At 38.9% G+C, this 26,321-nt stretch overlaps 1 protein-coding gene across 7 annotated transcripts in view; it reads left to right on the forward strand.

Moving 5' to 3' along the window:
• tenm4 (teneurin transmembrane protein 4) overlaps positions 1–26,321 on the forward strand; it is a 973,741-nt gene that overhangs the window by 891,339 nt on the left and 56,081 nt on the right. For 5 of the 7 annotated variants that reach the window (XM_048532769.2, XM_048532768.2, XM_048532772.2 and 2 more), the window contains 6 exons: positions 3,717–3,836; positions 5,408–5,669; positions 7,224–7,491; positions 14,963–15,106; positions 17,473–17,722; positions 23,180–23,200. In XM_048532769.2, the coding sequence (XP_048388726.2) occupies positions 3,717–3,836; positions 5,408–5,669; positions 7,224–7,491; positions 14,963–15,106; positions 17,473–17,722; positions 23,180–23,200 (1,065 nt within the window). The remainder of the gene's footprint in view (positions 1–3,716; positions 3,837–5,407; positions 5,670–7,223; positions 7,492–14,962; positions 15,107–17,472; positions 17,723–23,179; positions 23,201–26,321) is intronic. The other 2 variants (XM_048532771.2, XM_048532773.2) reach the window with 1 other exon arrangement.

Raw genomic sequence — 26,321 nt, forward strand, 5'->3', positions numbered from 1 at the left:
AATAAGAAATTTAATCACTATCAATTAATTGAAAGAATTATGACATAAGATTAAATGTTTAATTTTAACCAAAAACAAACTTCCTTGTACATGGAAAGAAAAATTAGACATTGCAAAAACTGCTAACTTAATGTAATAGCTTATGAAGATCTATACAATAGATATAGTTTTTGGATATATACTTTTTACTCCAACTACATCTTAGTGAGTTCCTTTACCTTTTGAAATCTTGAAGTTTCACTCACTTTTCCCAGAACCAGCCTAAATATATACCCAACCCTCTGGAATTTACTTTAAATGCCCTTGCATACCAGCTAGAAAATCTCTTAAAATCAGCTGTTGGCTAAGCATATTTCAAATTTCATTTAAAGACATGAGGACTGTGAACTCTCATGTTCCCTGTTCTGGCCCTCCATAGATATTTTTCCCTAGTGTGGTCCTACTGCTTCTGAAGTGATCTTTTCAAGCTGACTGCTTTATCCCACAAAGTTCAATAAGAATATCTGTAGATTTTGTCCATTAGCTGAAAGTTAAAGCAAATCATCTAGATGTCTTTCCCTCATAGGACCCAAATGAATCAGTTTGCTCCAGTCAGAAGGGCATAAAGATACATTAAAAGCACCTTCTCTCCCAGGTTTCAAACTGAATCATTGTCTCCAAAGTGACATTGTGTAATGTGGTATAATTTAAAAAAATCGCAAATAAACTATTTTACCATCAACATAACTCTTTGATTCTGCAATCTATTGGTAAAGTTAATATTTCTAATGGATGTTATTACTCTCTCTCTCTCTCTCAAGACTCCCTAGCTCATTACATGCTTAAAAAGTGATAATTTATTGTTCATATTTTAACTATCTAGATTAACTTTGCATGAAAAATGCCGGCAATGTTTTAAGAGTATAAACCCAATTTAGCTGAGTTCCATTTACATCAGAGATGTTTTCATATGTTTCCCAATCATTTGTCCCATTCTTCACATTGAAAAGTTTAGTCCTTAAAATGAAAGGTTACATTCTAAAACAAATGAATTATAAACCAGATATTTGTTATACAGTAGTCAACAGATTATGATATTCAAATGATATGATTTATAACTCCACATTACTACCTTCTGAGGTGGAACATTCTGGTGATACACAACCCTTTGAGAGAAAAAAGGTTCACCTAATCCTTGACTTAAAGGATTTTTAAATAAAGCCCATTGTACTGGATTTGCCTACCTTCACTTTCAAGACAGTTCACAAATTTATACAAATATATCAACTCATCCCTCATTCTTCCAAGCATCAGTGGATGTTTTAAAAAAAAGTCTGACTAACCTTTCGTCAAAAGGAAATCCACTTATTGCAGATATCAATCAAGCAAATTGTAGTGATTGTAATGTAGTCAGCCAGGTGGACCTCAGGACATGAGTTCCCTGATTGGGGCCGTTAATCTGGTCAAATCAGGGAGCCCTGGCTGACAGATATAAACAGAAGTGTCAGAGATCTGTTCACTCCGAGAGCTGGTTCTGAGGAAAGCTGGATCAGTGTCGAAGACTCTCTACATGTAAATAAAGGGTGACTTGGTGATGGGATATCAGTCTCCGTGGAGCTATTTCACAACCCTACTCTGAATATCCTCCATTTTCCACAGATAAGGAATCCAAAACTGGGCAGCATGGTGGGTCAGTGGTTAGCACTGCTGCCTCACAGTGCCAGGGACCTGGGATTGATTCCAACCTCAGGCAACTGCCTGTGTGGAGTTTGCACATTTTCCCTGTGTCTGCGTGGGTTTCCTTCAGGTGCTCCAGTTTCCTCCTATAGTCCAAAGATGTGCATGGATCGGCCATGCTAAATTGCCCATAGTGTCCAGGGGTGTTTAGGTTAGGTGGGTTAGACAAAGGAAATACAGGAGTAGGGAATGGCTCTGGGTGGGATGCTCCTCAGAGGGGCGGTGTTGACTTGTTGGACCGAATGGCCTGTTTCCATCCTGTACAGAATCTATGATTCTATGAAAACTGAACAGTAAGTTCAACTAGCAAGTTTCTGTCTTGTAGATTTTCTATAATTCTGTGTAAGTATTGTGGAGCTAAAATCTACTAGAAGTTTGAGAAAAAAATAGATTAATATACAAATTAAGAAAGATAATTCACCTCTACCTGTCGTAAAAATTTTAAAATATTAGCTAGTTGTTGATGTATTGGATAATCATTTTTTTCACTGATCCATTAAATTTATAGGAATGATAAACTCAGTCTGAGAAAAACAAAGTAATTATAATACATGTCAGTAATAACCAGGATCCATAGTTTTAAAGTAACATATTCCATACTTATTTGCTTGTCGTGCTCCTGCGCATCACTCCAGATTAGGATACCCACCTGGACAGACTAAATTATGCCAATTTCCAAATGGAGTCACATGGTGCAGGAGTTCACTTTTATTTTTCTATTTTAGCCACAGCCAAAATAATAATGACTGGAATCTTCCCATCCCCTTTGTGACAGCTTTGGGAATTATTGATGTTATCACATGACTTGGGCTGAAGGAATGCCTAAGACCTAATCGAGGAAGAAAACAGGTGATGGATACATTCAGAGTTTATTAGGTGTGCATTAAACTCTTCACAAGGAAACTGTTCTACAAAGGGATTCTTTCCATGACAGTTACTTTAATCACTCAGAAACGCGGCTTGTGCAATGGAATGATATGACACAAGTGGGCATTTATACAAATTATAGCTGAATCTCTCTTTTGGCTTAGTCTAAGTCTTTTGGAGCGTTTGTTGCCACAAGGCCTACCTAGTGAGTTCTGTCACCATATCTTACCAAACGAACGACATTAACAATCCACTCCACCCCTTTGGCAACCACCATCTTTGATTCTGGGCCCAAATTACCACAGGCTTTCCCAGACCAGCTACTGACTCAGCACATATCCACCAAAAGCATCAGTGTCACTTGCATGCCATCTTTAAAAGGCTACTGTGCACCTGGATTACTCCAAGAGTATAATTGTATTTTGTAGTAAGTGGAATGAGGACCAGGTAGATCTCATTGACAAAGAGATCCTTGATTGGAATTGTTAACATGGGCCAACCAGGGAACCCTGGCTAGCAAATATAAACAGGAGGTTCAGAGAGTCGACTTATTCTGAGTTAGTTGGTCAGAGTCTATGTACTGTGCACATGTAAATGAAGGGTGACTTGGTGACCGGATAACAACTTTCTGTGCAGTTATTTCATATTTAAACAAAACTCAAGTTCACAATCTTAGTGAGAGTTTTACTTCAATTAGCTACAATTTATAAAACTCACCCCTATTAATTACTAACTTTCCATATTGGACAATTAATTCAATTCATGTTTGACTACTAATATTCTTTCATTAAAAGTAAGTTTCTATTTGGACGTACAAAAATATACCCTTCTGGCGATGGTAGTTAATGCCTGAGGGTATTCAGGAATGGTTCACATGCAGATTATTACAAATGTGATGGTAAGCCATTAATCATTGACAAACATCATGAAATACTCAGTTAAACGTGTAAAGTGAATTCAGCTGGGGATTTTCCGAGCCTCCCAATGTACCACCAGTTAGGGCAATGTGTAACTAAGCAAGGGCTTTGGAAGGCATCTCCTCTACGTATCGTTAGAATGGCTGTAAAACATAAGAGTATAGTAATACATGCATGTGACTGTTTATTTTAATGTGTAATTCCTGTTATTTACAGTCACACGTGTGTAATACGTGGTCAAGTAGTGACAGCAGACGGGACTCCTTTGGTTGGAGTTAATATCAGCTTTGTGAACAATGCCCGGTATGGTTACACCATCAGCCGGCAGGATGGCAGGTATGAAGCTTAATACTGCTGCATCATTCAAGAAGCAGACATTGAAACTTCATTTAAAAACAAGTTGTTTACCTCGCAGAATGTTGTGTGATGCTTATACTTTGCTTTCTGCAACATATAAGTGTGGCGTTAGCAGCCATTCATAATTATAACTAACTATAAATAAATAATTCTGTGTAATTAGGTGCTACCCATGAGTCTGTAACTATCCTGCATTCATTAGACCACAGGAGAGTTTTGTGATCTAAACAAGTAAACTTAACCATTCTTCTTCTCTAGGTTGATACTATCATCAGCAGCACTCAGAGCACTCTGATTCAGAATTGGGTTTACAGTCTAATAAAAATAAAATCTGTATTTAAGCAATTTGATAATGAAACAAAAGAACTCTGCAGTTGCATATTTATTCATCTGCACCCACCCCCATCCCTGTACACTGTCCTGCTGTCTGCTGAAAAGTGGATTTCTGAAATATGCATTCAACTGTCTGCATTGAGATGTGCTACTGGTTCAGCAGTTTTGTACCAAAAACCTACAAATCAGCATACTCTGGATGTCTGTATATCTATTGCTCTAGGCATCACTGGCAGATGCAACCTTTCTCTGTAAAGGAGCAACAAAGTGATGCAAGCTATTTGGAGAAATTTCTAGGCATCAGAAATTTCATCCAGACTTCTCTCCTTCTCCCATCACCATTTTGGATGCAAAGCCCATTTACCCATGTAGAGGCCAGGACTTTAGCTGAAGTGGGGGTGGGAGGGGGGGTAAAGAGAAATCCAAGGAATATTCACTTTCGTACACTTTACACACAAAAATCTGACAATTCAACGCGCATTAATGTCAAATCATCAAACCTACATGGAGCAACTGTTATCGATAGCTCACATCATTAAAACAAATCAGGAAAGGAAGATCCAGTACAATATGTCTCCCAGCCAACATGCCACAATTAACTAAAGAAGATATTCAAGAAAACTAAATTGTGACCTTAGCATACTATAGATCTATATGGCATAGAGAACTCCTCAAATCAATATCATGTGAGACTCCCAGCTATTCATGTTCAATATAAATATTAAGTGAGGCAATCCTTTACAGGATCAATGTTTCACTAATTGCATCTGCATTTGTTCTGTGCTTTTGATGGATGACCTAGGGATAAAATAAATCTTCCAAGATTGAATATTAATAAAAGTGTCTAAACATCAATTTATTAAAGATGTCTGCTTCTTGATCAAGAAGCTTGACCTCTACCTGCTCCATCTGTTCCACGTTAAAAACTGTTAAGAAGTTGACAAATGCTGTTATGGTTAATTTTGCAACTTTGTAATCTTGGCAGGAGCCTTGCCGGTCAGCAAATGGATTGAAAATATATGCATATGCTGTGTATACATTGCTGTCCTTTTAAATTAATGCTTAGAAAACCTTCACATTTCTGGCATTTGTTGCTGTAGAGATGCTTGCCTGTTGGTCGTACCAAGTTGGAAAATTACACCTGTTGTGATGTTTTGCACAAGGTAAATGTTTTTTATTTGAAAACAAACTGTCTTGTTCTGTCCTCCAAATACTAGCTTTGATTTGCTGACTAACGGAGGTGTTTCGGTCACCATACACTTTGAGCGCTCTCCGTTCATCACTCAGGAGCACACACTTTGGCTGCCGTGGGACCGTTTCTTTGTCATGGACACTGTCATCATGAGGCATGAAGAGAATGACATCCCTAGCTGTGACCTGAGTAATTTTGCACGTCCTAATCCAATTGTCTCACCAGCGCCTTTGACGGCATTTGCAGGTTCATGCCAAGAGAGAGGTCCCATCATTCCTGAAATACAGGTACGGTGCCCACCTTTATTCTGCTTTATCCTTTATAAGGAATATGACAGTGAAAATTGTTAAATGAACACGTACCCACTCAAACTACAAAATCTAGAGTTAGAAGTTATGATTTTGTCCTCCTGTGCAGACTTACATGATGGATGCATCTCTGAAAATCAGTGACCAATGCACAGCCCACTGATGAACTTTGAAAATAATTATAGTAAAGATGCTTGACAAGGGAAAAAAGTGAAAAATATCATAATTTGCTAAGTTGACTAACTGGAGTTTAACTTTAATTAGAAGAACTCATTGCATGCTCCTTCCCTAGTTAGTGTCTTCCCTCTTGGGGATTATAGGCCATTGGTTTTGGCATGAAACAAGCCTGAGCTTCTCAAACTCCCTTCCTAGTGGCTCTGCATAATTGATTCAAAACTATTCAAAATGTATCCAGTCAATATTCTTACTCATGGATTCTGCTGAGTTCCACAGCCCCTGCTATCTCACCCCAGTCCCAGTGCAAAATTCAGTGGGGAGCGTGCCCATGACCCCAAAGGCCTCTCCACAGTGGTTTAACACTGGAGGCAGTGTTAGTCTCTTTCAGGTGAGATTTCAAGTCCGTTATGTCCACATGCCTCCAGGGTGAAGGTTAGCAATGAAGGGTTTAGAGCCTGAGGAAAGGGCAACAGGGTGAAAATGGCCTTTGTAGAGGGTATCTCCTGTGGACTTGTAAAGGAAATCCCACTCCCTCTTGCCCAACACTAGCCAACTAAGCAGTGCCAAAGTTTGGTGGAGGATTCCACACACTCCCAACCCCCCACCCAGTTTTGGGTAGCACCAAAGTGGAATGAAGTCCTTAATTGGCCATTTAAGGGCCTTAATATGTCCAAGGATAGGTGAAGTGTCCAATGCTGCCCCCATCAAATATTACCACTGGGTTTTATTCACCACCAGCCCCAAACCCACTGGTGCGGAGCATAACATCCAGCCTTTAAAAGCTATAATTGTTCTTAAGAGGAAGAATGACTCAAAACTTAACAATGTTCTGTTTGACCCATTACTTGTTGTGGATTAAAATGATAGGCACTTGCACGGAATTGTAAAATGTAAATAATGCAAGTGTGTCACTCTGCCAGACACCATTTTCACCAGACGAAATAACTAACACGATGGAAAAGGAAAAATAAAACCTTGAAGTGTTCACTCACACTAAATTTTTACAAAACTAATTGTGTAGTACTGCCACCCAGCACTTGTTACTACTGGAAAAATGCAGGTGACTTTTCAATTGGTTCCTGTCCTGTTCTGCTCTTAAATCTAACATTGGTGTGCAGTTGCGCTACTTGAGTTTTACCTAACCTATGGGAAATGATTGCCTCAAATGGCCATTTAAGCAGTGAAAATATCACTGTGTCAAGAATCAAGAGATAAATATCGTATTCTGTCATTCACAGCACAATATCAAACTTCTGTCTTTAAGTTTCCAATGTACTCTGGAGGAATTGTGGCAGAATGCTAATGTTACTTTTTCATTTATTATTTGCTACGGTCTTTCTCCCATTTTGTTCACAGGCTTTACAAGAGGAGATAAATATTCCAGGTAGTAAGATGAAGCTGAACTATGTCAGTAGCCGCAATGCTGGCTACAAGTCAATCATGAGGATTAGTCTGACTGACCCCTCCATCCCATTCAATCTAATGAAAGTACATCTCATGGTGGCTGTGGAAGGTCGGCTCTTCCAGAAGTGGTTTCCTGCTACTCCAGAACTGTCCTATTACTTCATCTGGGACAAGACTGATGTCTACAGTCAGAAGGTTTACGGGCTATCAGAAGCTTTTGGTAGGTTTCTTAATGCCACAGTCATCTTTTCTGTTGAATGTTAGTGGTGTTGAGTGTGATATAGTAGAAGGTAATGGACTGTCCTGGGATTTGGTCTCAGTAACTCGACTTACTTTAGTCATGGTTCATGCCATTTTATTTATTTCCATTTCCACAATGTAATTTTTATCACTTCTAACTCAAAATTTGTGTTTTAAAATTCCTGAAATTCACCCTCAACTGCGGAAAATGTGCATTCTCTCAGACAACAGCACAAGTGAAGTTATTTTCCGCTTTCCCTTTTCCTGAGAAATTGTTTAGTGTCCCTTGGTGCAAGTCTAGTCCATCTAAGTGAGATCAAGTGAGTGCTAAAGGTGACACAAACCATTTCCAGTTACTTCTTACTTTAGCCCTCTGCACTGTACTTTCTTATTCCACATGAAATTATTCATGATTGAGAATTTGAGGTGAATTACCGAATGAGGACTAATCAACTAAGCTAATTTGATTAAAAAACGAAAGGTGCTGTAAATCTGAAACAAGAACTGAAATTGCTGGAAAAGCTCAGCGGGTGTGGCAGCGTCTGAGGAGAGAAATCAGAGTTAATGTTTCAGGTCCAGTGACACTTTTCATAACTGAGGGCTACTGGGCCTTAAACAGGGAGGCAATGGCCTTGTGATATTATCGCTAGACCCAGGTAATGTCCTGGGGACCCAGGTTTGAATCCCGCCATGGCAGATGTTGGAATTTGAATTCAGTAAATACCTGGAATTAAGAGTCTAGTAATAGCTTTGTCGGGAAAAACCTATCTGGTTCACTTATGCCCTTTAGGGAAGAATACTGCCATCCTTACCTGGTCTGGCCAACATATGACTCCAATGTGGTTGACTATTAACTGCCCTCTGGGTAGTTAGGGATGGACAATAAATGCTGCCTAAACAGTGATGCCCTCATCCTGTGCATGAATTTTTTAAAAAAAGGTTTACTCTGATTTCTCTCCACAAATGATGCCAGACACTAAACTAATTTGATTCTTTTCTGCAATATATAAGCTGGGGCATTATTTTAGTTTTCCTCTTTAAAAAATTGGTCACCCTGATGAAAAGTGTCTCCATTCCACACTGAAAGGCATATGGGGTATTTCATAAAAGTATCAATCCTAATTGAAGCATTTTCTGTCAAGTTTGAAAGTATGCTCTGAAGCTAGACAGAATGAAGGATTGCTGATGGGTATGATTGAATATTATTTTCTTATCACGCCAATGAGGTACTCCCTCTAAATAGACAATGCAATCAAAATCTTTTTGAAAGGAAATAAACAGATTCTGTTTTAAGTAGCTAACTTATTTCATGATGGTTTATTGAAAATATGTTCATCTCAACAGTTTACTTGACAATGATATTGGAATGAAACCCTCTGATTGTAATTTCTTATTCACTGTCGCATTTTTGAATGTCGATTATTTAAATCAAGTCTATTATTTTTCTCGGCTTTTATGTTGCCTCTGCAATTTTAATAATTGCACCTTCTTGCAGCTGGTGGGATGACAGCAAGCATCATCTTCAGCATTCAATCAATTCAGAATTGTCGTGAAGTTAAATCGTCTAAAGTTGAATTATACGTATCTGGCCTAGATTTTCAGTAGAAGTTGTACTTCTAACTTAGCAACAAGTTAATATTTGTAAGTTGAAGTTAGTTACCATTTCATGAGCCTGAAACTAATCAACCAATATTATTATGGATACATATCACTGATATAAGTTGCAAACTATTGAGAAACCACTGAAGCTGCCAAGAAATGTTCATTTCTCATTGCTCAGACCTTTGAACATAGGTTGGGACAACACATGGAAGTTGCAGAGGATGCTGGTGAAGCCTGTTCTGAAGTACTCTGCCCAGTTCTGGCCTCCCTGTTATGGGAAGGATATCCTAAGCTGGAAAAAGTTCAGAAGAGATTTACTAGGGCTTGGCCTGGAATGGAGGGTTTGAGTTATAAGGAGAGGTTGGATAGGCTAGGACGTTTTTCACCAGAGCATGGGAGGTTGAGAGATGATCTTATAGAGGTTTATGAAATAATGTGGGGTATAGATAAGCTGAATGGCAGGTGTTTTTTTCCCTAAGGTGGGGAAGTTCAAGACTAGGGGACATGTTTTTAAGGTGAGAGTAGGAAGGTTTAAAAAAGGTACGGGGATTTTTTTTTCACAGGGAATGGTTCTTGTGTGGTATGTACCTCCAGAGGAAGTGGTGGATGTAGGTATAGTTTCAACATTTAAAAGACATTGAAATAAGTGCATGAAGAAGGAATGTTTGGAGGGATTTGGGCCAAGACCAGACAGGTGGGACTAGTTTAGTTTGGGATTATGTTCAGCATGGACTGGCTGGACCAAAGGGTCTGTTTCCATGCTGTATGATTCTGACTCTATCACTCTATACTACTGTATCCAACATGCTTCCAAATCATTGGCTGGATATTTTGAGGATTGACAGTATAGTCACATTGTCACTCCTTTCATAATTTGCAATGTGAATTCAGAGCTCCACATTTCGAGCCAGGAATTCCAATTCTAGCTCCTATAAAAATGTGGAGAGCAGAGGAAATCAACGCAGCTTCGCTCAATGCAGGAGAGTTGGGTGAAGTCAAACCACGTCCGCCTTTTTCAGTGACCAGTTTGCTTCATTCTATTTAATAAAATTTCCAATCAAGCACTTTGACAGCTGCTGTGAAAGGGCCAATGTGTAGGTAAGCGTTGGGCTAGGGTGGCAGTTAGTTAAAGTAATAGGGTGCTTGGTGTAGGGTACCAGGTGGGTTTGGTGTCAGGTTAAATGATGGAGTGTTCAGGTTTGCCTGGGGGTACTTTAGGGCTTTTGGGGATGGGAGACATCCAGGCTGGCAGGGGGCATGTCAGGACTGGTGGGTGTTGAATGAGTTGGTGCTGGGTCCTGGGGGAAGAGGATGAGTTTTCAAGATGTGCGGAGGGAGCCATAGTAAGGGATGTGATGTGTAAATTGGGTGATCATTTTAATAATTCCCCAAGGATTAAGCTTTCTAACAATCCAGTTTTTCCTGGGTAACTGTTAGCTTAACGGAAGGAGAACATTCTGAATTCTCGGATGTTAAAGCGTTTTATTTCACAGGGTTCCAGATGTACTAAATTGCATATTGAAATCTTCAACTTCCCAGGAACTCCCCACAGATTATGCCATGTCACGCATTCGGCAGGGTTCAAGTGCGTAGCTCCAAACTACACTGCTTCCACAACAATCTAGCAATTGGAAAATCACCCATTATTTTTAACGCTGATCTTACTAATCAATTTAATCACAAGTTGAGCACTTTACATTGCTATTCTTTCTTCTTCATCATTAAGCACCACTTTGCCTTGTTTAGCTTGACGGATGGATTGAGGAAACTTTTAAGGCTTCTCATCATATCACAATTACAACATTCTCATGGTTACTTTATTTCATCCATGCTGCTTCTGATGAGTGTGATCCCACATTTTCAAATTATTCTTTCCAGAATTCTAGTAGTAACAGTAAATGTGTCCTAGGAAGGGATTAAGCATCAAATTTGTTTCATCTTAACCCCAAAACAAGATGATGCCTTGGCAAACTACCACCGAAAGTAAGTGGAGCAGTTTTCTCCCTTAAATTCAAGGGCTACAAATATAAAATGCCAGTAGAACTGTGTTAATGTTCATTAATAACAAAAAGATTGCCTTTACTACACCATCTTCAAACCCTGCCTGCTTAAAGGTTTCAGTATTGTTATGGAAGTTGTGTTAATGACTGGTTAGAAAATGTGGAGTGGAAGTGGAATCTTGATATTTTACACTAAATTTCTTCTTCTAAATAGTTTATTACCTCCCTTACAACAATGAACAGGGTCACGCCTCACTGGTGTAGTACACTGGAAATCAAGCCCTGCTCATCCCAGAGTCATAACATAAGTTAAAAATGGTATCAAAGTACATCAAGTCCTGGTGGATTCCCCTAGGCAAAGAAAGAATGTGGACCAGGTTTCTGGATTTAACAAGAGCCCCTATTTATGGCAGATAAACAGATTCTAAACCCAAGTGAACAGCTGTAATCTGTCAATGCCTAACTCTAGCAGTCAAAACTCCAACCCCTTTAGAAAGCCTCCCTGCATACACATAGACGAAGATACTGGGAAAGAAAAGGTGGAGGAAAGAAACTGGGGAATTAGTTTGATGGCCCCAGTCCACAAGGTTCTCTGAGCTGATCCTTTTGATTGCCAGTACTTTTTGTTTATCAGTCTCTTTTCTCTATGTCCCTTCAACTTCTTCACTGGAGGTAAAGTTTCTTTGGGCAGAATCTTATCATTTTTTGGTGAAACACAAGCCATTTTGAGTTTGATGGAGTGAATCACACTGAGAAGCCATGTATGCTTTTTTGCCATTTTTTCTCTTGTGGTAAGTGGGCATTGCTGGCTGGTCAGCATTAATTGCCCATCTCTAGTTGTTTTTTGAGAAGGTAGTGGTGAGCTGCCTTCTTGAACTGTTGCAGGCCATGTGCTGGAGGTAGGTTCACGACGTGTTAGAAAGGCAATTCCAGCATTTTGGCTCAGCAGCAGTGAAGGAATGGTGATATATTTCCACATCAGGATGGTGAGTGCGTTGGAGGAGAATTTGCAGAGGGTGGTGTTCCCAAGTATCTGCTGCCCTAGTCCTTCTTGATGGAAATGGCTGTGGGCTTGGAAGGTGCTATATAAGGAGTTTTGGTGAATTCCTCTGGTGTATCTTGTAATTGGTACACATTACTGCTACTGAGCATTGGTGGTGAGGATTTGGGCGCTTGTGGGCGTGGTGCCAATCAAGTGGGCTGCTTTGTTTGGATGGTGGCAAACTTATTGATTGCTGCACCCACCCAGGTAAGTGAGGAATTTTCCATCCTTATAGATGACGGACAGACTTTAGGGAGTCAGGAAGTGAGTTACCCATTACACTATCCATAACCTCTGACCAGCAATTGTATTCACAGTATTTATATTTTATATTTCTATCTTAGCAAACTCATCATTTTAATTGATGTGTAGGCTGTTGCAGTGAGAATCATACCCAGCTCCACACTGTAGCACCACATGCTTTCCCAGGGGCAATTCGTCGTTCTTAGAGATCCCAGAACTGAACTTCATCCCTGATACCGGGGCTATATTTGAAATGCTCTTGTGCATCTTCACAAGTATTGCCAGTCTGGAGACACCTGTACAATCCCTTCCAAGACCTGTAAATCCTCCTGAATAGGGTGTGCACAGCCAGGAATTTCTCTTCCCCAGGGCTATCAGTGGATGCCACGATACAAGACAATGCCTGTTTGGCCTGAAGTTGCCACTCAGTTGAAGCAATCACGGCCATCTGAAGGAATGCCCAGCACTGGAGGAAGATGGTCAATGTCCTTCTCCACTCTCCCAGCCTAAGTGCTAACAATTCTCCCGTCTATGCCTCACATGCATTCTGGCTTTCCTCCTGCACCCACTTCCTACCAAGGCTCATGCTTTACCAGTCTCACTGTTGCCTGTAACATCATCCCCACCCACACCAAACTGAGACACCACTAACCCTGCACAACCCCTGTGCTGCCTGTTTATTCACTCAAGAAACTTTCCTCGTGCGCCAACAGTAATAGCCCTGTCATCCACTTTTCTCTCACTGCAGGAGGAAAACAGCTTATAATGGGACAAAAAGAGACAAAGTATGTATTGTTCTGCCAGTCTGTTGACTCCTCATCCATTATGAGTGGCTGTGGCTGGAACAGGGCCTGAAATGATATGGGAGGCTGCCCTTGATTTACTGTGCCTGCCTGTATTGCCTGAGCAAAAACTATCCCCTTCGACTGGACTGAGGACCACTGAATGTGAAATCACTGCATACCCTCGCTGCACCCCCACCCCCTGCGGGTCCTCTGATTTAGAATCACAGAGCCGTACAACATGGAAACAGACCCTTTGATCCATCTCACCAACTCATCCACGCCGACCAGATATCCTAAATTAACCTAGTCCCATTTGCCAGCATTTGGCCCATATCCCTCAAAATGCTTCCTATTCATATCCCATCCAGATGCCTTTTAAATGTCATAACTATATCAGCCTCCACTACTTCCTCTGACAGTTCATTCTATACACGCACCACTCTCTTTGTGAAAAAGTTTCCCATTAGGTCCCTTTTTAAAGCTTTCCTCACTCATCTTAAACCTATGTCCCCTACTTCTGGACTCCCTCACCCTGGGGCAAAGACCTTGGCTATTCACACTTTCCATGGCCCTCATGATTTTATTAACTTCTATGAGGTCACCCCTCAGCCTCTGATGTTCCAAGAAAATATCTCCAGCCTATTCAGCTTCTCCCTGTAGCTCAAACCCTCCAAACTTGTCGACATCTTTGTAAATCTTTTCTGATCCCTTTCAAGTTTCACAACATCCTTCCTATAGCAGGGAGACCAGAACTGAATGCAATACTCCGAGCTGCCAGCCAATGGCCTGTACAGCCGCAACATGACCTCCCAACTCCTATACTCAATTGATTGGCCAATACAGGCAAGCGTACCAAATGCTCTCTTCGCTAACCTGCCAACCTATGACTCCACTTTCAAGGAACCTGCATTCCAAGGTCTCTTTGTTCAGCAACACTCCCCTGGACCTTATCATGAAGTGTAGAAAACCTGCTCTGTTTTGCCTTTCCAAACTGCGGCGCCTCACATTTATCTAAATTAAACTCCATCCACTCCTCCTCAGCTCATTGATCCATTCGATCAAGGTCCCTTTGTGCTCTGAGGTAAACTTTGTTGTCCACTACACTGCCAATTTTGGTGTCATCTGCAAACTACTAACCATAATTCCTTTGTTCATTTCCAAACCATAAATATAAGTAATGAAAAACAGTGGGCTCAAATCCAATGCTTCTGGCACACCACTGGCCTTCAGTCTGAAAAGCAACCTCCACCACCACCCTCTGTCTGTTGTTTCCAGTGAAACAAAACAGGAAGCTCGGTATTGGATTTGAGCTTTTTAACATTTATGCTGTCCATCTGCCTCAACCCAGTGTCATTGGTGGGGGAAGGGAGTGTGAGATTAACATTTTTTCAGTGATGTGAAGCATCAAACTTATCAATTATAATCATGCCAATGGTACTTTACAAGTTTTGTCTCTTTCAAAAGCACATTTAATCATTATTATGCAGACACATAAGCCACTGGTTTCTTTAATACAATTGCTAAATCTTACTTCAAGTCTGTCATTTAACAAGCATTTGTGGGAGGTGACCTTTATACTTATATCTTAACCAAATTCACACTTGGATCTCCCAAGATGAAGAACCATATTCATATGAGTTAAATGCTGCATCTGTCCCCATTTTCAAAGTATTTTGATGATGTTTAATAAGGCTATTTTAAAAAGGAATTTAATTTTTAATGTATTTTTCTGTACTATTTTGTGCATCTGTTTAACCTATTTCAATTGTATCCTTGCAGTGTCTGTGGGCTATGAATATGAATCATGTCCAGACCTAATACTCTGGGAGAAACGTACTGCTGTTCTACAAGGCTATGAGTTAGATGCATCTAACCTGGGTGGATGGACCTTAGACAAACACCATGCCCTCAACATACAAAGTAGTAAGTCAACAGTACAACATTCACTGCACTAATGTCAGAAGAAAAAACACACACTTTAGCCATTTTGTATAATTGAAACTACATATTTAAAAAATGTAGAATGTTGAAATCTTAAATAAAGGGGTGTATTTTAACTCTCCCCCCACCTATCCCCGCCAGCCAGAAACAAAATTGGGGAAGTGGTCGTTCAGAAAATTGAGTCAGTAATTTTCCCACTGCCTTCCCATTCACCCCTGACCTGTCTGCCATATTGTAGTGGGCTGGTGAGGTTTCACTCAGCAGTTAAGCCTCTTGAAGTCCTATAGTACCCACTTGAGGGCCTCATTTCTCTTCCTTCACCGATTTTCCCCGTCTTGGGAAAAACAAGGTAAAGCAAGCAACCCGGTTAGTTTCACTGTGTGAGCTGCCAGCAGACAGCAGGATGGGTACTCCTTTTGAGTAAGTTCCCTGTGCAAATCATGGACAGATCCTTGTGCGTACACTGTAATTTATTGCCACTTTATGGCTCCTTCCTACCAAGGCTGCTAAAACAAACTCTCCCACATCCCTCACCACAATCACTGGGAGCATGCTAGACCAGACGAATAATCCCTGACTTTCCTAAATTTGGGAAACCCCCATTGCTTTTCTTCCCAAATTTCTTATCATCCCAGAAGTGGCTACTCCCTGCATCTGATGCTACTGTGCAACTGATACTTGGCTGTGGCAGATTCTTAGGTCAGGATATCCTCATGTGTGAGCGCAAAACTCTCATTCTGAACGAATTAAGGCTGGGCCCAGCACAAAATGTTGCAGGGCAACAAGTTTCTGATCAGCGGGTTGCTAATGTAGGAATGTGCAGGCAGATAAACCATTTCCCACTGAAAAGACCTTCCTGTAAAATAAAAAGAAATTGCCAGCAATATACAATGGTTTTATCAGCATCTGAAAAGAGAAAAGATAATTATATGTTTTATCTGTAGATTCAAAGTGTTTGCACCAAAATATTAACTTGTTTCTTTCCAGATGGAATATGGCAGACCTGCTGAGTATTTTCAGTAATATCTATTCTTATTTTTCACAATAATTTATGAATTCTGGTTAGTTTCAGTATGTGAGCTGCCAGCTGACAGGCTCGGTGGGCACTTCTTTAGATGGTGTTCCCTGTGCCCATCTTGGACAGAATCCTGTACCCAGATCATACTTTATTGTCACTTTATGGCTTCTTTTCATCCAGGCTTCTAAAACCCAACACTTGCACATCCCTCCTCACAATCAGTGGGAGCCTGCTAGGCCCGGCAGATGATCCCTGACTTTCCTGACCTGCTCCCTCAGTTTGGGAATATTGCAGAACAGTTGGTGAGGGGAGGGAAGTATAATACAGTAGGTCTCTTCATGGAGGGACTTCCAAAATGACTTGTCCATAAAGGAATTGAGTCCGGGGAAATAGGGAAAAGACCGGCTGCTAGACATGGTGCACTATGCCAGGGTGGGTGGTGTACTCATTTTCCCTTTCATTCGCTCAAGGCGGAAGCCTAGGAGAAATAAGAATACCACTGGAAGCTCACCAAAATAAAACGTAAAGGAACCACATTCACTCAATTGCAAAATCCAAGCCGTGAACCTCATCAAGCTCAGTGGATTGCATTGGAAAACAATGGGACTCAAATTCCATAGTACCACAATTTATCAACATTTAAAATTTAACTCATCAAAGTTTTTTTGTTGTCAATTGTGAATTGTTGAAAGTGACCGAAAGGTTTAGAATTCCTAAAAAGATAATGTACATATTTTAATCCTTGGGTCCTTTTCCTTTGTATGTTTTGATATTGCTACCAGACACAAATAGTTCATTTCTGCCAATATTGCATTTATTCAGCAGAGCAATGCATCAAATAAGAATCAGATTCACAGAATTGTTACAACACAGGAAGAGGCTACTTGGTCTTGATCGAATATAAAAATTTGGGATAGAAGAAATGATCAAGACAGTTAGATATGAAAGAAAAAAGATAGCTAAGCTGTTAACTGAGGGTGCCTATTAAAGTTGGCTGTCTTTTGTTTTCAAAGGTATAGAATTAGAACTAGAAATTTATCTTTCAGTTCTTTCTGGTATATTTCTCTTCATATCTCTAATATCTCTAGGATCATCAAAAGTTTTTAGTTTAGACAACACTATATGTTAGAGGTATTCACAAAGTAAGCAATGAATAAAAATCAGCAAAAGCACTAATTTGAGCTCACTACTATGATAACATGACTAATTGCTGAAAGGATTTGCTATTGGTTAAGTGCTTGCAGTACTGGTAGTGCAGCTGCATTCATAACTTTATTTACTGTTTTATACTATTAAATTCAAATATTAATATTTAACTATTTTGTTGCAGGTATTTTGCACAAAGGAAATGGGGAAAATAATTTTATATCCCAGCAGCCACCTGTCATTGGAAGCATCATCGGAAATGGGCGAAGACGAAGCATTTCATGTCCAAGCTGCAATGGCCTCGCAACTGGGAACAAGCTCCTTGCACCAGTTGCACTGACATGTGGATCAGATGGAAGCATTTATGTTGGTGATTTTAATTATGTTCGTAGGATCTTTCCCTCAGGCAATGTCATTAATATACTGGAGCTAAGGTATGCTAACTCCAGAAACTGATCTAACCCATTTAAGTTGTGCAGTGTTATTCAGTCACAAAAGTGGCACTAAAATTAAGGGAACTATATCCTGATAAGGATGATATTTGGGTAAATTAACATATAGCATTGTAGAATGATGGAAAATATGTATTTTTTTTATGTCCCAGGTTAGGCAATGTGAGTTGGACACTTAACAGCAGAGGAAAAATTGGACTATTTTGTCTCATGAACAATATAAATAAGGGCACGTGTTCTGCTGAATACGTTTTTTTTAAATAAGGTGCAATATTTTGTTACCTGAAGAAAAGTGCTGTGGTGGCTATGTGTTTTTTGGAAGAAGGTACAATATTGTGTTACCTGTGATACCAAAAATAGAAAATTCTTTCTTCAGAGCAATATATTGTTCTGTTTTTAATGCTTTATTTGCATCTATGCTTTATTCTTTCCCAATTTCTTCCATGTAACATTAAGAAAAATGTATATCTAGTTCCATTGCAGTTTTCTATTATTAACTAAAAAACAGTGAGTGGAAATTTTTTGCCAGCAACCAAATTTTTATTTGTGTGTGGAGGGACATTTTAGTGCTCGAATAACCATACTTTGATTTTGTTTTGGAGGAAATCATTTTCCTCTACATTTCCACCACGAGCTATATGTCTCTGCTCTTTTGCAGTTCAGGAATACGCAATGTCCAAAGTGCACACTTGCCCCTACCAAGGCCAGGTTACCCATTTTGAACTAGGGATTAAATAGAGTTTCCTCCCACGCATCATTTTCAATTGCTGGCATTGGGTTTTGGAAGGTCATTAAAAACATGTCAGGTTGGAAGGTTTATGGAAGAAAATGGAAAGCCTGGTAGGAGTCAGAAGCATTCTGAAACTTAACTGTACCATGTTTCTTGCCTTCAAATGTCACTATAAGGCGCTATGTTGTGAGGTAGATGTGTTTTTAATTAAGTGTTTCATCATATGGATCTGTCCTGAAGATATGTTGACCCCCTACATTGATCAGCATTTTGTAGTTGTTCAGATGTATTGTAATATTTTTCCAATGGGAATAGGACCATAATGCCATGGATAACATTACAAAGTGTTCAGTCAGCATGTACTTTTCTTTGTACTGTGATTTAAACTGTGTGAGCATTTTAGCTGATAGAAAGCAAAACTGTTGTCACTTAAAAACCACCTGCCACCACCCACTGATTTACTGGGACCCCACTTGAAAATTGCAACGAGTACCTTCTGTTCTTTCCATCACTATTTTTGGACGACTGTGGCCATTATATATTTCTGGCTCAAATTTCAAGTTCTAATGGTTTTCATTAATATTCCATTCATCTGAGAATGAATGACAGTTTTGAGAAGTTCTGGTAACACGTTGCTCATTTGATATGGTTTCTGATTTACTGACAGCAGCCAGTAGGATTTTAAGTGTTTCAAATTTTATTTCACATATCAGAATACTGTTTTCACTCAGTGTATGCCATAGCGTGTATGATGGAGCTTTTTATTAAATAGTGAGAGATTTAGTTTTTCCACCTAGGAATTTATATTTTTCCATTGATATTGCATAGAATCTGAGGACTACATAGTGAATATTGAGAACCCGAGTCACTAAACCACATGGAGAGCCTACCCCCAGATTGTACAGTGCAGTGCCAATGGTTTGAACAGTTCAGAGTTTGCTCAGCTTTCTCACACAAACCAGAAGAGAACCGACCAGTATGTTCTTACAGGCTGCACTGATGATGTACTGACAGACTCTGGATCTGGCACTGCTTTTTAAGGAGTGCATGAAGAGGGCTATCTCCAAGATGTTATAGAAATAGCACAGCCCAATGCAGCAACAGGCCCTTCTTGAGAGCCCCAGAATCACTCACTCCATAATGAGCCTGCTGATGCAGCTGTAACCCCTGATACATTGACAGGAACAGAACCAGACAACATGTGGGAAAGCCAAGAACAAGGATGACTGAAGCCTTGCAGGACTAGCGAACTATGAAATCCAACTAAATAGTAACTGAAAGATTGAAACATTTTGCACAGTGAAGAGAGTACTCAGTACCCAGAGGTACCTCAGAGGAGCCCAGGGAAGGGCTTGAAAGAATCTTGCTAAAAGTATAGCTCACTCTGGGGGAGAACAATGAAGGGGCTCCCCAAGAGACCAAGTCTAAGGCAAGCACAGACTGCCTACCTCCTCAGGATGCCAAGACACAAGGAGCTGAAGGAGCCATCCGTTCACCAGTTGACATTGCTGGGGTAACAATCACACTGGACAGTGAAATAAAAGCAACCCAACCAAACACAGAGATCCTGCCGCACAGTTCAACCCCAGCATGGAAATAGCACATGATATACCACCAAGGATGTATGAAATGGCTCCAAGCCACCCCCCACCAGACACATTATACTGTAGTCATGCCATGTACACACTGGACTGGATGTTGTCCGACTAGGCTCAGCCAATTGACAACCTGAAAAAAACATGAGAGAAGTTTCACCCAACCTGCACAAGCACTAGGCCACAATCACCATGTCTGTAAAGAAAATGGAATGGACAATGTTTCTCTTTGGTCCAAACAGGACAGGACTCCGTCCTACTGGTCCACCCAGAGGTCTGAGAATATGGTCAGCAATGAAACCTGTCACAGGAAACTTGTGGTGAGGAGAGGGGGACACTACTTAATGAACAGCAGCATAAACATTCAGGGACACAAATTAACAATGAAAAGATGTAAACATTCAGGGACACAAATTAACAATGAAAAGATGTAAACATTCAGGGACACAAATTAACAGTGAAAAGATGTAAACATTCAGGGACACAAATTAACAATGAAAAGATGTAAACATTCAGGGACACAAATTAACAGTGAAAAGATGTAAACATTCAGGGACACAAATTAACAATGAAAAGATGTAAACATTCAGGGACACAAATTAACAATGAAAGGATGTAAACATTCAGGAACACAAATTAACAGTGAAAAGATGTAAACATTCAGGGACACAAATTAACAATGAAAAGATGTAAACATTCAGGGACACAAATTAATAATGAAAAGATGTAAACATTCAGGGACACAAATTAACAATGAAAAGATGTAAACATTCAGGGACACAAATTAACAGTGAAAAGATGTAAACATTAAGGGACACAAATTAACAGTGAAAAGATGTAAACATTCAGGAACACAAATTAACAATGAAAAGATGTAAACATTCAGGGACACAAATTAATAATGAAAAGATGTAAACATTCAGGGACACAAATTAACAGTGAAAAGATGTAAACATTCAGGAACACAAATTAACAGTGAAAAGATGTAAACATTCAGGGACACAAATTAACAATGAAAAGATGTAAACATTCAGGGACACAAATTAACAGTGAAAAGATGTAAACATTCAGGGACACAAATTAACAATGAAAAGATGTAAACATTCAGGAACACAAATTAACAGTGAAAAGATGTAAACATTCAGGGACACAAATTAACAATGAAAAGATGTAAACATTCAGGGACACAAATTAACAGTGAAAAGATGTAAACATTCAGGGACACAAATTAACAGTGAAAAGATGTAAACATTCAGGGACACAAATTAACAATGAAAAGATGTAAACATTCAGGGACACAAATTAACAGTGAAAAGATGTAAACATTCAGGAACACAAATTAACAGTGAAAAGATGTAAACATTCAGGGACACAAATTAACAGTGAAAAGATGTAAACATTCAGGAACACAAATTAACAGTGAAAAGATGTAAACATTCAGGGACACAAATTAACAATGAAAAGATGTAAACATTCAGGGACACAAATTAACAGTGAAAAGATGTAAACATTCAGGAACACAAATTAACAGTGAAAAGATGTAAACATTCAGGGACACAAATTAACAATGAAAAGATGTAAACATTCAGGGACACAAATTAACAGTGAAAAGATGTAAACATTCAGGGACACAAATTAACAGTGAAAAGATGTAAACATTCAGGGACACAAATTAACAATGAAAAGATGTAAACATTCAGGGACACAAATTAACAATGAAAAGATGTAAACATTCAGGAACACAAATTAACAGTGAAAAGATGTAAACATTCAGGGACACAAATTAACAATGAAAAGATGTAAACATTCAGGGACACAAATTAACAGTGAAAAGATGTAAACATTCAGGAACACAAATTAACAATGAAAAGATGTAAACATTCAGGGACACAAATTAACAATGAAAAGATGTAAACATTCAGGGACAGATGAATATTTGGTGAGAGGTGTAGTCTGAAGGAAGCAGCTATCAATATGATAACTGATGACATCACTAACAGTGATCTCAGATCGCTTGATAGTCAGTATTTTGGAGGTCTTACTGTAGGATGGTTGTGCAAAGACCTTTCCCTGATATGTATATAGTGCACTTAGTTCAATAAAAGATTTTGATTATAAAGGTCAGCTCCATGCCTCTCTGTGAGCATGCTTACAGCCTTTATTAGCTAATACAGTCAGATGTCAGGCCCGTGTCTGAAGCAGGATTCAGCGTGACATTGTGATTAATCTCAAACTGGAAGTGTTTAGATTTGGCCTTGTTGGAGATAGTCATTTTTGGCACTTGTTCAATGTGAATGTTACTTAGCACTTTTAATCCCTATTCTGGAGCCCCTGACCATGGTATTGAGGAATAAATATTTGTACAGTTCATGAAATAATCAGTCAGATCACCAGTAAGCAAGGTGACACAAGTCACAGAGTAGCTACTGCTTACTTCCTCGTGAACATACACATTATAGCAACCATGTCAAAAATCAGTCTATGAAATATCCTTTCTTATTTTCGTTAGGGAAAGCTTTGAATGAATATGAAGCGTAGGCACATTAATGGTTTTGAAGACAGACCAACCATTAATTGTGGAGCAAGCTGAAGGACTAAACAATCCACTTGATTACTTAATATTTCCACATTCTGTCCAAACATTGACCCAAACAAATATTTCAGATGGTTCAGAAGAATGTTTGTGAAAGATCAGTTCTAGCATTGGAATTACTTAAGACCTGTCTCTTCTAACTTCAATAGCTACAAAAGTATGTTTTTACTAAACCAGTATTTTGGGGAGAATTAGCAGTGAATTACGTAATGGGATAGACTAGGCTTGCATGTTAAGTTAGGAAAAAATGTTTTTCTGGTACCAGTGTTAACTGGTTTCTCGAACAAAGTACTCTTCTCGTCAAACAATTGGGAGCAAAGTTGATGAAGGATGCCAAAAAACTAAAAGCTTCAATTTTCAAGCATCTCCACTTTTCATTCTGAAAAGTATTTTTAAACTTATGAACTGACCTATGTTAATCTGTCTTTGCTTTCAATATTCTTCTTGATATATACTATTTTCTGAAAACAAAACTAATATTGAATCCTTTTTCTGTCTCATCTGTACCTGTCTTCTGTCAGAAATAAAGATTTCAGGCACAGGTAAGGGAATTATACATATGACTTAACTTTGTTAGATAATAGGCTTATTTGTTTTGCAAAATCACTCAAAGCAGCAATCTGGTCTGTGAAAATTAGTTGCATTTATTATACTGTGCGAGTGATAGATAGAGTGGAACAGCTCTCTGGTTAAGAGAGAAAAATCAGATAATACTGCTGTGCACATCAATCATTTGGAGTATCTTTGTAAAATGAATATAAATGGAGCATTTCATACCATACAGTAATGACCTTGATATCTTTGAAGGTCAAGGAATTCTGATATAAAGATATAATAGTCCTGGGAGAAGCAAATGGAATAGTGCAGACATGGAGAGTTCAATTAATAATACCATTGTTATTCTCTCACTGTCATCATCCAGGAGTGTTTGGGGAGGGAGCTCAGTTATGTTTGAGTCTGACAAAGTAAATCATTGAAGGTACATTGTTGAAAGATTTCACTTTGTCTTCATGTGAAGGCACCAAAATAGCGTCGAAGAAAAAAATCATAAATTACACGAGTAACTTTAATATTCTTGGGAAGTTTAGTAAGAGAGCCCTGGAGTTATTGCACAATGATCAGTTAAATTGAAGCATTTCACACCATGAAAGCAAATGAATAGAAACAAGATTAGTGAGCTCAATCCCAGAAATAGCATTTGATTGATACACTTTACTGTGTCAGATATTGTTACAGAAAATATCATGATTTCCACATCGGTATGCAAATGAAGATTGTCCCTTATTTAATACAGTGAAATGCTGTGCCACATTCATTAAGACTGATAGATTAGTCACCATCTGCTGGCAAATGGTCAGAAGAGCTGTCCATTCCCTTTCTTCATTAGATGGATTTGAGAACTCTAATTTTGGTACCCATACATAGACACAACTGTGGTGTAGCCAACTACAAATGTGGTTACACCAATGCTTCTAAAGTCACAAGCAGTAGTTTTAGTAGAAAATGCCTTTTATGCACTATAGAAATACAGGCTAATGTACCTCACTTGTACCATTCGTTTTATAATAATCTATCATCATTCATTAACCATGAAAGTAGCACTCAGAATGATTTTTAAAAAGCACATGCGTACTTTACTTTTGTTCTTCAGGTTTTTCCAATAAATGCACAAAAGGTTCAGCACATATGCATACATTATACAAAAAGCTTGATTATTAAGATCCAGTGCTCAATAACAATGTCTGTAAGTTGTTTATTTACTAATCAGAAATGTTATTTGTCATACGTGACTCATTGCTAAAGTAACTGAACAAGATGGTTTCTACTGATTAAAAACCGAAAGAACAGCAGGAATTCAGAAACAAAAACAAAAATTGCTGGAAAAGCTCAGCTGTTCTGGCAGCATTTGTGTACAGAAATCAGAGTTAACATTTCAGGGCCGGTGACCCTTCCTCATTACTGTAGTGGCTTCAGATTTACAGGCAGAAGCAGAGACATAGCAACAATGACAATACCACTGTGTGTTACAAATAAAACAAAATCACATTTTTTAAAAAAAATAAGGCAGCATGAAAGGCTCAGGCATGTTCCAAATATGTACATAACGTTTGAAAGAAGCTAAGATGACAGGATCGGGTATTGCAATAGATCCTCACCTGGGAAAGTAAACTGGCTGACTCAAAGACTCAAAAAATAAGTATCAAGTCAATTATATTATTTTCCTAAGTTAAAAGTTATGTACTTTAAAAAGGAAAGAAGAACGAAGACATTAAAAATCTGTTTAACTGCACAATAACACCTGTTGTGTGTGATTCCAGGCAGGTTGAACCTGCGACAACCAACATATGACACAACTTGATATTGGACACTTACATCACAGTGCAGTTGTGTATCAATGTAACTAGAGGTAAATGGGTTGTCCATCCAGTCAAGGCTCCCGAGAATGTTTTGAATGAATTGCACATATCACATTTAAAATATGGTTACTTTTCATCGGTCAAACCGTCACAAAAATTTAATGCTGTGCAATTTTCAGGTCAAAGGATTAAAGTGGAGAATCATTGATTCTGGACAGAAACAGGATTTAAAAATAATGGGTAGAAATGTGATATAATGAATTGTAGAACAATGCAAAAGTGCAGTGGAATCACAGAGCAATGTTGCAGTGAGGTTTATAGAGAAATACAAAAGTGATGCAGGATTAGAGGGATAGAAGAATGGTCAAATGTGTAAGTGTTACAAGTTTGTTCAGTGGTGGGGGGGGGCAGAGTTGACTGGGAAAATAGAACTGATGATTGCTGGAGGAATGGCTTGGAGGCTGAAGTGCGCGCATGCACTATTGTAACAAGTGAAACAAAAACATTAAGGAGGGAGTCGAGAAAAAATTAATGAGAAGATACAAGAGGAGGAAGTGAGGCAGGAATAGGAAAAAGAAGGTATCTTAAAAAATTTTGGTGAACGTAAACGAAGAGGGAAAGAATAAGCCGAAAGATAGTGGGTTGAGATTGTGACAGTCAAAAATAGAAACATAACTCAGAGAAAGAAATTAATTTTAAAGAGGGGTTTATGATCTTAACATCGCTTTACACAAAATGAGGAGAAACAGAACAAATAATGAGAAAGTAGAAACTGAATAGCTTGAAGAAATAATAGATAAAATTAACTGAACAAAAATATGCCAGCAGATAAAAAGGGGTTTTAATATCAGATATATTAATTCAGTAAATATCTGGACTTCAGTCAACAAAAGTAAAGGAGTGAAGTAATACACATAAGAAAGGCTAACAAGATAAGGGATTGCACAACAAATGGTAAGACTATCGAAAGCAATGAAGAACAGAGGGACTTGATGTGCAAGCACATCCACAGATCCTTAGAAGATACTATGGCAGGTAACTAAAGTGAGTAAAAATGCAAATGTAATATTTGCACTTCAATAGGTGCATATAGAGTACAAGAGCAAGGGGTTTCTGCTGCAAGTCTACAAAATGCTGGTTATGTCATAATTAGAGTACGCGCAGTTCTGATCTCCACATTACCTAAAAGATGTGATTTGCACAATGCAGGTTATAAAGGATATTTAGTCGGATGCTGCCTAGGCTGGAGGGTGTGTTCTGTGAGGAAGGACGGGATATACGGAAATTGTTTTCCTTGGAGCAGCAG

This window comes from Stegostoma tigrinum, chromosome 6, assembly GCF_030684315.1.
Source record: "Stegostoma tigrinum isolate sSteTig4 chromosome 6, sSteTig4.hap1, whole genome shotgun sequence".
In the NCBI taxonomy this organism is placed as follows: Eukaryota; Metazoa; Chordata; class Chondrichthyes; order Orectolobiformes; family Stegostomatidae; genus Stegostoma; species Stegostoma tigrinum.